This window comes from Corticium candelabrum, chromosome 12, assembly GCF_963422355.1.
Source record: "Corticium candelabrum chromosome 12, ooCorCand1.1, whole genome shotgun sequence".
NCBI lineage: Eukaryota > Metazoa > Porifera > Homoscleromorpha > Homosclerophorida > Plakinidae > Corticium > Corticium candelabrum.
The window spans coordinates 6,016,585-6,029,751 of record NC_085096.1 but is presented as its reverse complement, the minus strand read 5'-3'; the positions used below and the strand labels follow the sequence as shown (position 1 = coordinate 6,029,751).

The 13,167-nt window shown below is 43.1% G+C and overlaps 1 protein-coding gene and 1 long non-coding RNA gene across 3 annotated transcripts; one reads left to right on the top strand and one right to left on the bottom strand.

Moving 5' to 3' along the window:
- LOC134187862 (uncharacterized) lies at positions 1-2,939 on the bottom strand. 2 transcript variants are annotated; one of them, XR_009971184.1, is made up of 3 exons: positions 1,037-2,939; positions 405-973; positions 1-339 (listed from the first exon to the last, which is right to left on the bottom strand). It is a non-coding gene; the product is annotated as an uncharacterized LOC134187862 (long non-coding RNA). The 2 variants fall into 2 exon arrangements; XR_009971183.1 differs by having other exon boundaries at positions 405-2,939.
- Positions 2,940-9,318: 6,379 nt separating this feature from the next.
- LOC134187653 (52 kDa repressor of the inhibitor of the protein kinase-like) lies at positions 9,319-12,845 on the top strand. Its single transcript, XM_062655804.1, has 3 exons — positions 9,319-9,374; positions 10,328-10,431; positions 10,486-12,845. Exons 1-3 carry the CDS (start codon positions 9,319-9,321, stop codon positions 12,843-12,845), a joined length of 2,520 nt encoding a protein of 839 aa, XP_062511788.1.
- The last annotated feature ends 322 nt before the right edge of the window (positions 12,846-13,167 follow it).

The following is a 13,167-nucleotide window of genomic DNA, read 5'->3' as shown; positions in this document are numbered from 1 at the left end:
TTAAGATGCATTCAACTCAATTTCCAGCAACGCACAATAAACTTAACAAGTTCTGGTTATAGAACCTAACAAACAACCTTACTCTATATTATTGCTAGCGTAAATTAGAAATAATGACAACACATTACTAGTAGCTAGACAACTCCAAATCCAGTATATTGAATGCCAATCACAGAATTTACGCTTTGCACGAACTACTCCTACGTGTGCATTGCCTAGAAAGTTCTAAAATTAACGCACACGTTGAAACGTTTGGATAGGCGGATCGAATCGACGAAACCAGGAGATTTCCGTCAACCCCTTGCAGAGTATTGGAACAACCTGCCGAGTTTTCTGTATCTGAAAAAAAACAATAATACAAGTATTTTGTTTATTGCAAGTCTATATTACACAAATAAATGTACCCGCAGCCATAATGTAGCGCAAGAAGTATAGTCTTTCAGGTGTGCTGGAAGTGTTGACTCAAACTGGAGCATTGACACGAACTCCTGTGTGGTTAGTTTTATGTCAGCGAAAGTTGCTAGAGGCCTCACAATATCGGGAAATTGTTTGGCAAGATCACCAATAGGTCCAAGTCCAACAACAAATTGATCTATTTCAGCTTTGCGGCTTACTATGAGCTCATTTAGCAGTATAGTTGTTATTGCATCATCTCTATTTGAGATGGTGAGAGGATGAGGACACCCGGCCGCTATAAGTGCATCCGAAATACTTCTAGACTCACGAAGAAATTATCTGTTTTACAATCTTCCAAATCGCTAATCTATACAACACATACAAACATACAAAACAATAACTTTTGACATATACACTGCATGTTGTACGTTTATTACTCACATCATGCGTTTCTGTCATGATTTTGTCATAGCGCGACTAATTACCTTCAAGGTGCATACCGGCCGAGGGTTTGTACTTCTAGTGCTTCTTCATTTTAGTAGCACTACATTCATACATTAGAGTAGAACTTTGTTATCTATATAAAAGACCATAATAACAAACACCTAAAATTAACAGTTTGCGCTTAATTAAAACTTACAAATTATTAGCTTCTAACTGGTTGTACACTTTGAAAGATTAATATACCGGCACTTTTGCAAAGAATTTGGTCAAATGTTCTCTTAGATCTGTTTGCATAAATTCCAATTCACAGTTGTCAAACTTCATTCTAAGACCCAGACGTGGATAGTTGCTACGCTGTAAAAGCAATAATGTGCTAGCGCTAAAGAGATAGTCAAAGGCCATGAACCCTGTGTATCCACGGAAGATGATATAAAAATTGTGATATTTTATGGAAGCACTTCACATCTATGAATATCGAGATTAATATTAACTACAGGTGCCATCCTTACTTGGAAGGGTGCTACCGTACTCCCAGAGCCTTATATGCATCTAAAGCAAAACCAGCTATATTGAAAATAACAACTTTTAGCTGCCCACTTTGCTTTTGAACATTTTTCATGTTCAAAAGCAATACCTGATTACTATAATTCAAAGACCTTAGAATTACCTCAACATGAGTTATTGAAAGAGTTTGACAAAATATTTGCTAATTTGAAAGTAAATGTAGGTGATTTTTTGTTCTGTAAATGTTCAGTAAATTTGTGTTATTTGTTAATGTAGGTGACCCCTGAGGAAGTTGATTACATCAAAATTGCAAATATCGCGGACAGTCTGCCACGTCTTGGAGACTGTATGCAACACCAGTCCCTGTATGCCCTCAACAGACGCCATAAACGGATTTGTTACTCAAATGCCTTCACACCCTCTACAAAAGCACCCAAGGACAATAAATGTACCAGACATGCGTATCTTTACATATATGAATACTCCATTTTCTGACGGGTGAGATGTAGGCACGATACGAATGCTGTATAGATAGGTATACAAAGCTACTGTTCCATCCCGGCAAGAAGATTTTCAGCTTATGAAAAATGGGATTTCATTGACGTAGACAAACCCTTTATTGGGGCATCGCCACCTACTCAAGCAGCAGTCGCTCAGTTTGGTCTACTTTCACGAGTGCGAGCTGATCGAGGCGTAGAGAATGTCAGAGTCGCTGAGTACATGCTAGTAGCAGCAAGAGGAACGGGGAGACATAGCTTTATTGCCGTTCGCTATACACAACCAGAGGATCGAACGTCTATGGAGAGACGTAACCGTGGGAGTAACATCGTCATAAAAATATATTTCAGGATTTGGAAAGGCGTCAGCTACTAGATCCAGGCAACGTTACTGACTTGTTCTGCTTGCAATATGTCTCTATTCCCAGAATTCAAGCCAGTTTTGATGGATTTCGTCAAGGTTGGTGCAGGCATCTTGTGTCCACTGAACATGCAGAACTCCGTCGTAGGTTAGAAATTTTGATATAATGTTTCTAAATACGGTATTTATTGTAATTTACGGTTCGCCTGTCCAGTTATGGATATCTGGCATGTTAAGAATGCTGGGATCAAGCTACTCCGTAGCCGATGCATTGACCGTAGATCCAAGCATTTTGGAATAGATTGGGACGGTCCAGTCTCCCTAGACAAAGAATCGGATTCAAAAGGAGTTAGTATGCCCTTGGACGTTGCAGCTCCAATTGTCCCACGAGATCTAGAGGAACTAAAGAGAACTTACGCGACTTTCTAACTCACATCCTTAAAGATAACGTCTTCCAATTTAATAACAAATATTATCGACAGATACACGGAACAGCGATGGGAACGAAAGCAGCCCCGACGTATGCTTGTCTCTTCATGTGGGACTTGGAGATCGATTTCTTTAATAAAGCCAGAATACTAAAACGTAAACCAACATTATGGTATCGTTACATTGATGATATCATAATGATTTGGGATGATAGCCACGAGGAACTAATGGATTTTCTGGAAGAACTTAATCACTCCAATTCCCACATAAAATTTACTTGGACAATCTCGCAGACACAAGCAACATTCCTCGATCTCGACATCCATACATGGATGGAAAACCCCAGAAATGAAGCGACAGCGGCCAGTTTGTGAGCGACAGAATGCAAGGGTTGGTAGGCTTGAGAGCAGCGAAAGCGGTGAAGGTTTGGATGGAATTGCAGAGGTGGACGGTAGAGAACGAGGAAGGAAAGAAGTGGCATGAGGAGTAAGTAACCACATCTGACTGTTGTTTGTTGTTGTTGTTGTTGTTGTTGTGTGTGTTTGTGTGTGAGAGAGAGAGAAAGAATGCTTTACTATTGTATACTGCACTTCATAGAAACAGTGAACGTTGTATGTATTCTCCAGTGGAGCCCAAAACCGGCTGGACTGAAGAGAAGAGGTTTGTAGGAATAATTAGATAATACAGTTGGCTGGCGAGGTAACAAGAAATACATGTATTTTGTAGGAGACTACTGGCACTAGAGACACACTACCCCGACTGCGAGGATGTCGTCATCACTCCTCCCCTATTTGAACCCACACGTCCCGTCGGTGCACATCTACCCCGCAACCTTCCCGACAACCCAGCACCTATCGACCTCTTCAACCTTTACTTTAACGACGACATCCTCCTCAAGATTGCGGCCTGGACCAACAGCAAAGGGAGATATAGGAAAGCCACCGAGAGGAGCTTCCAATGGCAGCACGACACCACCCCCCAGGAGCTCAGAGCCTATTTTGGCATTTTGTTGGGCATGGGATTAATCCGTCTGCCCCAGATCTCCCACTACTGGTCCCAGAGTGAATTCTGGGGCCACAGCTTTTTCAAGCGTACCATGTCGGCACGGCGGTTTAGGGCTAGCTCTGGTGCATTGAAGGTTAGTAAATAAGCAATTTCTGTGAAAATGGAAAAGGTTACAGAATGTTTCTTGCCTAGATGAATGAATTTGTTCCACCTAAGGGAAAACCGCCGTGCCAGGAGATCGGGGCAGAGGACACAGCACGCCTCAGAGAGCCGGTCCCTGGCCCCAGCACAGGGGTACAGGAAGAAGCACCAGTTGGTCCTGTTGCTGAGGGCCAGGAGGCACCCAACCCCAGTATCGGGGATCAGGGTGCCACTAAATCAACACCAGACCGGCTCTTTAAGATTCGACCAGTACTACAGCAGGTATGGAGACGTGTCACAGCTTGTAGTATGAACAATAATTGTATGTGACGATAGATGAGGCGTGCTTGCCGCATGTATTGTCAACCCGGACAGAAACTTGCAATAGATGAACGTATGCTTCGTTTCAAAGGTTAAATAAATTTAATGTAAATCGATACGTCTGATTGTATTGCAGTTCTATTTTTAGGAAGGTCCGGCATGCGGCAATATATGCCCAACAAACCCATCAAGTGAGGCTTCAAGCTATGGGTCTTAGCAACATCAAGACTCATCCTCTCCCGGTGGAGCCGGTTACGTCGTCGACTTTGACGTTTATGTAGGCTCCCAGGGCGTTCCGGAAGAGGGCCTCACTCAACGGGTAGTATTAGAGCTCCTGGAGCCTCCTGCCAGCAGCAATCTTCCATTGCCTGTCCTTGGGCTGGGTTACCATCTTTACTTAGATAATTACTACACTTCCGGTATGGGTTATATTTTGAGTGCATTGATGTAGTAGGCATTGTGTGTTTCCTCGTAGGTAAACTATTTCGCCAGCTCAGGGACAAAGAAATATATGCTGCTGGAACAATGCGCCGAGGACGCTCCGGTTTACCACCGCAAATTGGTGGACCAATTTTGAAAAAGGAGGACAGAGGCAGTTGGCGTTGGACACGTGACGGCGACTGTCTGTACCTAGTCTGGGTCGACAACAGTCTCCCTGTCTTTTGCTCGACCCTGCACCAAGGGTCGAGCAAGAACCTGAAAGTCAAGAGGAAGGGCAAGGGGACTGGTAAGTAGCGTGAGAATTTAACTGTTTTGTAAATTGAATTACTTAATTAACTTTGAATTTAGGAAAAGCAAGGGAATTTCCTTGTCCACCTGTCGTCCCAGACTACAATAGGTACATGGGTGGAGTCGACATCTTTGACCAGATGGCAGGTGCCTACCCGGTCTTGAGGAAGGTCTTCTGTTGGCCAATCGTCTTTTTTTACAACTTCCTCGAGACCGCGGCAATGAATTCATGGCACCTGTACAAACTAACTACCAATCCAGAAGTAAGTATCATAGGTATGAATTCTCTACGTATATACAGTATAGCTAGTTGTTCATGTTATAGATGAAACATATTGACTATCAAGAACGTCTGGTCAAAGAACTGGTTGCTGCCGAACAGGAAGCTCAACAACATCGATCTAACAGAGGTGGTCGACCACAAGATCCAGTCGCTGCCTCTGCAGCTTCCTATATTCTCCCTATGCACCACACTCCTACGTTTTATGAGCACCCTGCGCGCCGGTGAGGGCAGATGCATGCTGTGTTCAGTAGTACTGCTTCTTAAACCTGTATTTTTTAGTTGTATATATTGCTATTTCCAAGGCAAGAAGGCAGAGGTGCGGAGTTATTGCAGGGAGTGTGGTGTATTTCTCTGTTTGCGTTCAGGCCACAACTGCTATAAACTTTATCATAGTAGAACAAATAGATTAGCAATAGAATGTAGGGAATTTGCAGTTACTAAGAAGGCTACTAAGCCAGGGTTTATGTGTTTTGTGTTAGGGGGTGGTGGAGATGATAATATATAGCGTAGTTCATAGCATAGGTGTACTGTTCATAATTGTACATATGCATGTATGTATGAGTGTGGCCAAAATGGCTGCTATTGAAAATTGTGGCACTGTACTTAATTTCTTCCTTTCATAGGTAAGTAATGCTTAAAACCGTGTAGAGTTTAGGCCGTTCCATCTTCTCATTTCGTTTGTGTGGTCGTATTGCTGTATTGTAGGCTTTGCGCTAGACCATTGATATTGAAGGAGGAGGGTCCTAAAAGGGACCGCCTTTGGTCGTTGATATCAAGCTTTTAAGATGGCAGCTCGACGGGTAACGTCGACGACTACCAGTGTACGAAATGGCAAGTCTGGAGCTGCAAAGGTAGATTTATAGTGAATTTTAGAAGCTTTACATACGGGATAGAGACGCCATATTAAAATAACGTGAAAATGCAAGGGATTATAGCAACAACAACAACGACGACAACAACAACAGAAGCAAAAGAAGTTAACACCATAACTAGACTAACTGAGACGCGGTGTGCTCCCCCTGAGGCTACCCCCCACTTCCTAATCAAAATCTATTCGGAGAGTCATGGTACAGATATTGATCCACTGTAAATGGTAGCTCGTATACGTGATCAGTATGAAAATTGAGATTTGTAGAGTCTCTCTAGAATTGCACAAACACACCCGCGAATCTCTTGCTGTGCGTCTTCTTGCTTCATAAATTTACTAAATTAGTCTAGATCACGACATTTAGTTGATATCATATACATGTCCGCTAAATATATATTTCTTGTCTAATTAATTTAAAGATATATGTTACTATAATTATAGGATGTAATTAGCTTGCGCGGTTTGCACCCTTTACACTACTTGTCGTGTAATACATATAGCGAGAAACACTTCTATTTGAAGGTGGAAACAAGAGTCAGCAAAACCATGTTGCAGGACGCTTTTATGATGAGGATTCATCGCACCCTGCTGGTACATGCAGCTGAAGTGAGTAAAATTGAAATTTACTAAACAAGCCAGAAGCGTACGCCGTTAGGGTTTTGCGCCAGAGTGACCGTCATCAGCCACCCACACCGTGCTCGATACTTGAACAGAAGCTTCAAGGTTTCTTGCGAGACATAGGTACATATCTACTGTCTAACTATTTCACCAACTGTTGCGTACAGCTATAAATTACTTACTAATTTCTAAGGTAACAACGCTAATTAAGAATCGAGGGAGACGCCGGTATCTAATATAACGCAATTTTGGGTCGCACATCGAGCTCTAGAAAGAGGCTGACATGACATTTCGAAAATACCAATACCGTGGGTCATGCTGCACGACCGGACCAAAACCTACGGCACGCGGCAGTAATACGTACTAGACACTAACAAAACAATAAGCAACAAACAGTCGAGAACATCGAGGACACTATATATAATACCAGTTGCATCGGTTCACTAAATATCCAGGCAAGCGACCTCCGTCTTTGCTTTCAGGTTCCTTCACCCGTTACTCAGTCCAGACATCTCCGCTCTAGAAAAGATGAATGGAGAAATCCGCAGTAAACAACCAACAAACAGATGTCTACAGCATGGGGATCACTCTGGTAGAGCTGTGGAGCTCGGCAAAAATACTTCTTTATAGCAATGGTTTCTGTGTCTAAGTCAAAGATATTACATGCGTACATCGACTTGCTTCCTGCTCCGGGAAAAAGTCATCAGCTGCACTACCTCAAGAAAACTATTGGGGAAAGTTTTGTTGAAAAAGACTGATATTTGGCAGAACTATTTTCAGATGACACATCACTGATGGAAGATGAAACTTTTAGTAAACTAGACGAGTGGGTCGTAGTCTTGCCTCGTGAAGACATGATGTTGGCAATGTTCCTCTTCGCATACTTCCAGCGAGAATATGGCGTTGGGACATTCGCAGCTTCACAGAAGGTTGCTGATGATGTTCACCATCCTTGAAAGAACCACTAACAGATGGAAAACAACTTTTCAAGCTAATGGTGAGTTTCCAGTCTTGCGATTGGGAAAGTATGAACGCTCGTCTGTCATCTATGATGAAGTGTGGAGAGAAGCAGTTGCATGGGCCCGAGAGAATGCTAATGTTAAGGAAATGCCTAACATACTGTCCAAGACGTTGGTACCTTAACAATGATATTCTACCCTTTATTTCTTCTCCCCAGGGTTTCCCAAGAAAGTATGTCTAGAAATAGCCAGAAAATTCCTTCACGACTTGGAATTTGAGAGAGTAGATTGTGGCAAAAAGGGTGTCTATATTGATGGGCATGAACGACCTGATGTTGTCAAAGCACCAGCTTCAGATGGGAACATCCTGTTCAATTCCGGCCCCCTATGGTCTTTCTTATTCAGGGGACCGAGACCTGTCCTCAGACTTCACCCAAACATATCCAAGGTTTCGTCCAGTTCAACAAACGACTTCGAATGCACCAGGTCCGTCATTACATTGGAAGCGGAGTACATGTGGAACATATGCGGGGAACGGCCACACAGGCTCACAGGCTAGAAATTACTGCCGAAAAGATGAAAACTTTACTGAAGCAGGCAGTATCGTCCTTGCAAGTCGCCCTAGAAATGATCCAGAACCGCAAGGAAGAACAACACGTCGAGGTGCACGAGCTGATAGGCGAGCAGATGCGTACAAACAGCTACGTAGCCGGACAACCACCATTCACCAGCTCGTCAACGATACACCAGACGACGTTGCCTGGATCCATTCTATCGCCCGTTACGGAAGAGGACGAAGTACACATGCGAAACTTATGTTCCTCCAAGGAGCAACTGGAACTGGAAAAACCACATCAATCGATCGAGTGTGCGGACGAATGTCGCTACACTACTACAAGAAACCGCCGAGTGACAAATGGTTTGACGGTTACATGGACGAATCACTCATTGTGATCGAGGAGTTCCGTACGTGTTTTACTCTAAGTAGCATGCTTGTGTTAGTTGATATTAATCCTCCACCTTTACAAGTAAAGGGTGGATACATGCCTAATATGGATACCCATATTATTATTACTAGTAATCTGCCGCCTGAGAAACAGTATGTGAACTGTGATGAAGCATGCAGAGCTGCTTTTATGCGTAGGTGTAATCCTGTTATTTGCACTGATGACATGTAATTTGCTGACATTGAATATTGTATTGAGAAATTTTTAGCTAACTAATACAAGTATCTATTAACTACATCGCCCACTTATTGTTCTGAAATACACCATTACGCCCCCGGAATTCTATTTCTACATCAAACCAGTACATTAAACTTGCATTATCCAAAGCGTTAAGGCCAGGCATGCCACGGCACGAGACCATAAACGGCTCGTAAATGATAGTATCCAAGTTCGACTGAGTTGTGGATATCCAAGTAAGGCTAGACGACACCAATACGGGACTTGTACTTGTTGATGCATAGTGGGTTTCATTAATGGGGATCTTGAGATACAGGAACTTGCATGCCAGTTGATTCTTCGGATCATAGCCGGTATCCTTATTCAAAGTTTGAAAATACATTGTCTTCAATACAGCACCGCTTTCGTCGAAAGCACTATCGCCCTTGACCGTTTGATTTGCACGCAATCTCCTAGGGATGACAGTAGCGTAGCTAGGCATGAGGCAGTGAGGCAGTTGCCTCGGTAGGAAAAATGGGCGTGGCATTTGTCACGTGGTCACTTTCAGGTCACACTTCTATCACGTGTCTGTGCTTTATTATGGCAGAGCCGCCAAAGAAGAAGAGAAAGCAGCTGTCTATTCAGTTGGCCTTGGGGTAAGCATAGGATACTAGACTGTGTTTTACGTTGGGCGAGGCCCCGTTGTAGTTTGAGTTTGTAGGATCACGTGTCATAGTCTCCCCCATGCAAGTGCTCCCCAGTCACTGCCATCTAGCTCACTGGTGGGAGTGCGTCCCTATACTCAGGCCTATGCATGAATTATCAGTCCCAGTAACTTTTATAGACCTATAGCTAGGCACCGGTAGGTCCAACAGGCGCACAGAATTCCTCCACAGATTACTTCATCCCTTTCTTCTATTCGTCCCCATATACGGCCGACGCTCTCCATGAACTACAGAAAGCTGGGAGTAGTGAATGCTGGTTACGTAATATTGTAATGTTGGAACAGTCATTGAAGAAGAGTGTTCGACAACACCCTATACACGTATATCCACGTTCTGAATGTGTATTCGTCTGTCTGTGAATACAGTGCCAATCTGCAATACATATTATAGACGGGAACCAGATGCTCTCCCTACACTGCGTCCAAGATCCACTTTCTCTCATTTGCTCTAGCTGTCATGGTACATTTCAGGACAAATCCGTAGTTAATTAATTGAAGTCTACATTGAACTCGTTCATGTTCCAGACTGCTATGTACGAGGTATCAATTAAACTTTTCACGTTGATACACATTACGAACGTTCTTTAAATCATTAATGAGGGGAAAGCTTGCAATGGTCAATTAAGATGAGTCAAAAATCTCAAACCATGCATCAAGGTGCTGCTGCATGCACCTGAGTAGCTAGGAGTCGTTCACTCCGGAAGTGAGTAATCCGCGCCGTTAGTATGAGTCGAATGCTGAGGAGTACCTCAGTCACGCCTAGGAGGTTCTGGCGCCAAAGACCGGGGAGTCACCTATGCCGGGGGGATCGGTGGCGCCGCAGACACTGAACTTGCGACGGCTGCATAATTATGTACTTACCCAAGCATGTGTTCCTTTTTACAGAAAGAAGCTCGAGTCATCGGATGGATCTGAGGCCACGTCGTATGCTAGATCTCCTTTCAATGAAGCAAACGGCGATGCAAAGGAGAATCTTCACCAAGATCAAGGTAGTTGGAACTAAGTAACCTTTCCGTAGTGTTACTTGACTGCGGTTGTTGCAGAAGTACACCCAACTGATACAGAAATGGCACAGTCATCCTTCAAAGATCCCACATACTATATCCACAGGAGGATCAGTGATGATGAGAGACTTTATCTACTAAAGAATAAATGGATACCACCTCTTTTGTTCAAATTTCCCACTAGAAATGGCAGGAAATACAACTGTCGATGGGAAGAAGATTATAGTTGGCTTCGATACTCTTCTAGTAAAGATGCTGCTTTCTGTTCTTTTTGTGTACTGTTTGCTGAGCAATCAACTGCCACTCAAACCACTGCACGTTGTGGATTCAATGCAGGTTCCTTCCATTCATCAGGTTTTCATGATTGGAAGAACGCTACTGGGCTGAAACGTAGCGCAATACGTTCACATGAGTGCAGTGAAATGCACAAGAACTCAGCAGCAAAGGCTCGATCTTTGTTGAATGTTGCTGAAGGCAAGTCCAAGGACATCCAGTCATCCATTTCTACATCACACGAAGTTGCAATTCAGAAAAATCGAGCAATCATTTTATCTGTTATTGATTTAGTCATTGCCCTTGGTCAACGCAATGTACCATTTCGGGGTCATAATTGGGACAAACAGCAAAGACGAGAAGACGGAAATTTCGATTTTTTCCTAAATTGGAAGTCAACATTTGACCCTGTACTTCAGGAGCATCTGTTGCATGGAAAGAAAAACGCTGTGTACAGGAGCCCAGATGTACAGAATGAAATTATACAGCTGGCTGGTTTGGAAGTGAGAAAGAAAATTGTAAATGATGCCAAAGTCAGTAAATGGTTTTCAGTGATGGCTGACGAATGCACTGATGCGGCACAATTAGAACAAATGGCAATATGCATTAGATTTGTAGACGAGACCAGCTACAAAAAGTTTGAAGTAAGAGAGGAGTTTATAGGGTTTGTCGAGCTTGCTGTTGCCAATGCTGAATGTATTAGTGCAGCTATTACAGACTATCTGAAGGAGTGTGACTTAGATATTGGATTGCTCCGTGGCCAGGGCTATGATGGAGCCTCCGTAATGTCTGGAAGGGCCTCAGGTGTGTCTACCAGAATTCTTCAGCAACAGCCAAGAGCATTCTACCAACATTGTCGGTCGCATAAATTGAACTTAGTCATAGCGTCTTCGTGCAAACAAGTACCACAAATTAGAGATATGTTTGATTCTGTAGGAGCTTTGACCTGGTTTCTTGGAGGAAGTCCAAAGCGGAAGAGCATTCTTAGTCGATACTTGAAAATTGACGATATATCTGAGTATCTTACAGCAGAATTTGATGAAGAGAATGTAACCACTGCTGAGCCACAACTCAGCGATGTCCTTGTTCAGAAGTCAGCAAAGAAGCAACTGCCTGTACTATGTCAAACCAGATGGTCTGCTAGACTAGCAACACTATCAAGCATGCTTGCTAAATACAAAGCAATATGTCATGCTCTGGAAGACATTGCTATCGAGAGTTCGAGTTCTGATTCAAGGACTCAGGCTACATCTTACAGCAGACTTCTACATTCTTCCCAGTTTATTGTTTCACTTGTGGTGGCTCAGTTTATACTCAGTTTCTGTGACCCGCTGACGATGGTTTTGCAAAAGCCCAACTGTGATGTACTAAAGGCATTTAGAAAGGCAAAGCTCTTGAGGTCAACAATTGCAGCACAACGAAATGAACAGCAGTTTGGGCAAGTGTGGAGGAAGGCCAAAGCAATCGCTGAAGAGCTCCAAACTGAGATTAGGATGCCTAGGATGACTGCCAGAAGTAAACACAGGAGTAATGCTGGAGTGGGTACATTAGAAAGTGAGTGCCCTGAAGCTTACTTTAGAAGAAATGTGTTCTACACTTTTATAGACCACACGGTAACGCAACTTGAAGAACGCTTTCCAAATTCTTCAGAGGGGATGTTTCTTGGGTTTAGTCTTCTTCCTAATTTTGTGCTTGACTTAACAACTGACGACAAAGAAGCTATCACAAGATTTTTCAGTCCAGACTTGCCGAAACCAGAAACTTTCGATACTGAGATACTCATTTGGAAGAGCGAATGCTCAGAAGTTCCAAGAGCGGAACGGCTAAATGCCACATTACTTGACACGCTGCAATTAGCGGATAAAGACTTTTACCCGAACGTGCATGCGATACTCAAGCTATTGTTGACTCTACCAGTAGGGTCAGTATCTTGCGAGAGGTCGTTTTCGAAGATGAGAAGGCTTAAACATTGGTCAAGAACCACTATGGGAGAGAATAGGCTAAATGGGTTAGCTCTCATGTTTGTCCACAAGGATATGAAAATTAGCAGAGAAAATGTTCTGCAAAGATTTGATTCCACGAGACATAGAAGGATTGGACAGCTTCATCTGCCAACTGCTAACTAATCCAAGTGTAGTTTACTGTTTTTACCCTGTCAAATCAATTAAGCATATCAATATGACAGCAATAGCCTTAGGTAGTGCATATCAATAAGGAATTAATATTAATAAAAAAATTAATATTAATATCAATTTGCCTCGGTAAGAAAAAAATCCTGGCTACGCCACTGGATGAGAGCATACTCGACACTATTTCTGCGTCATCGATGTCAACTCTTCCTCATCAGCAACCACCACGTCAACATCGTTAACAGCCAACTCGCAAACAGCCAGCTCGTCGACGAGCAACTCAACCACGTCATTCACCAGCTCCCTCATCTGACTCTGA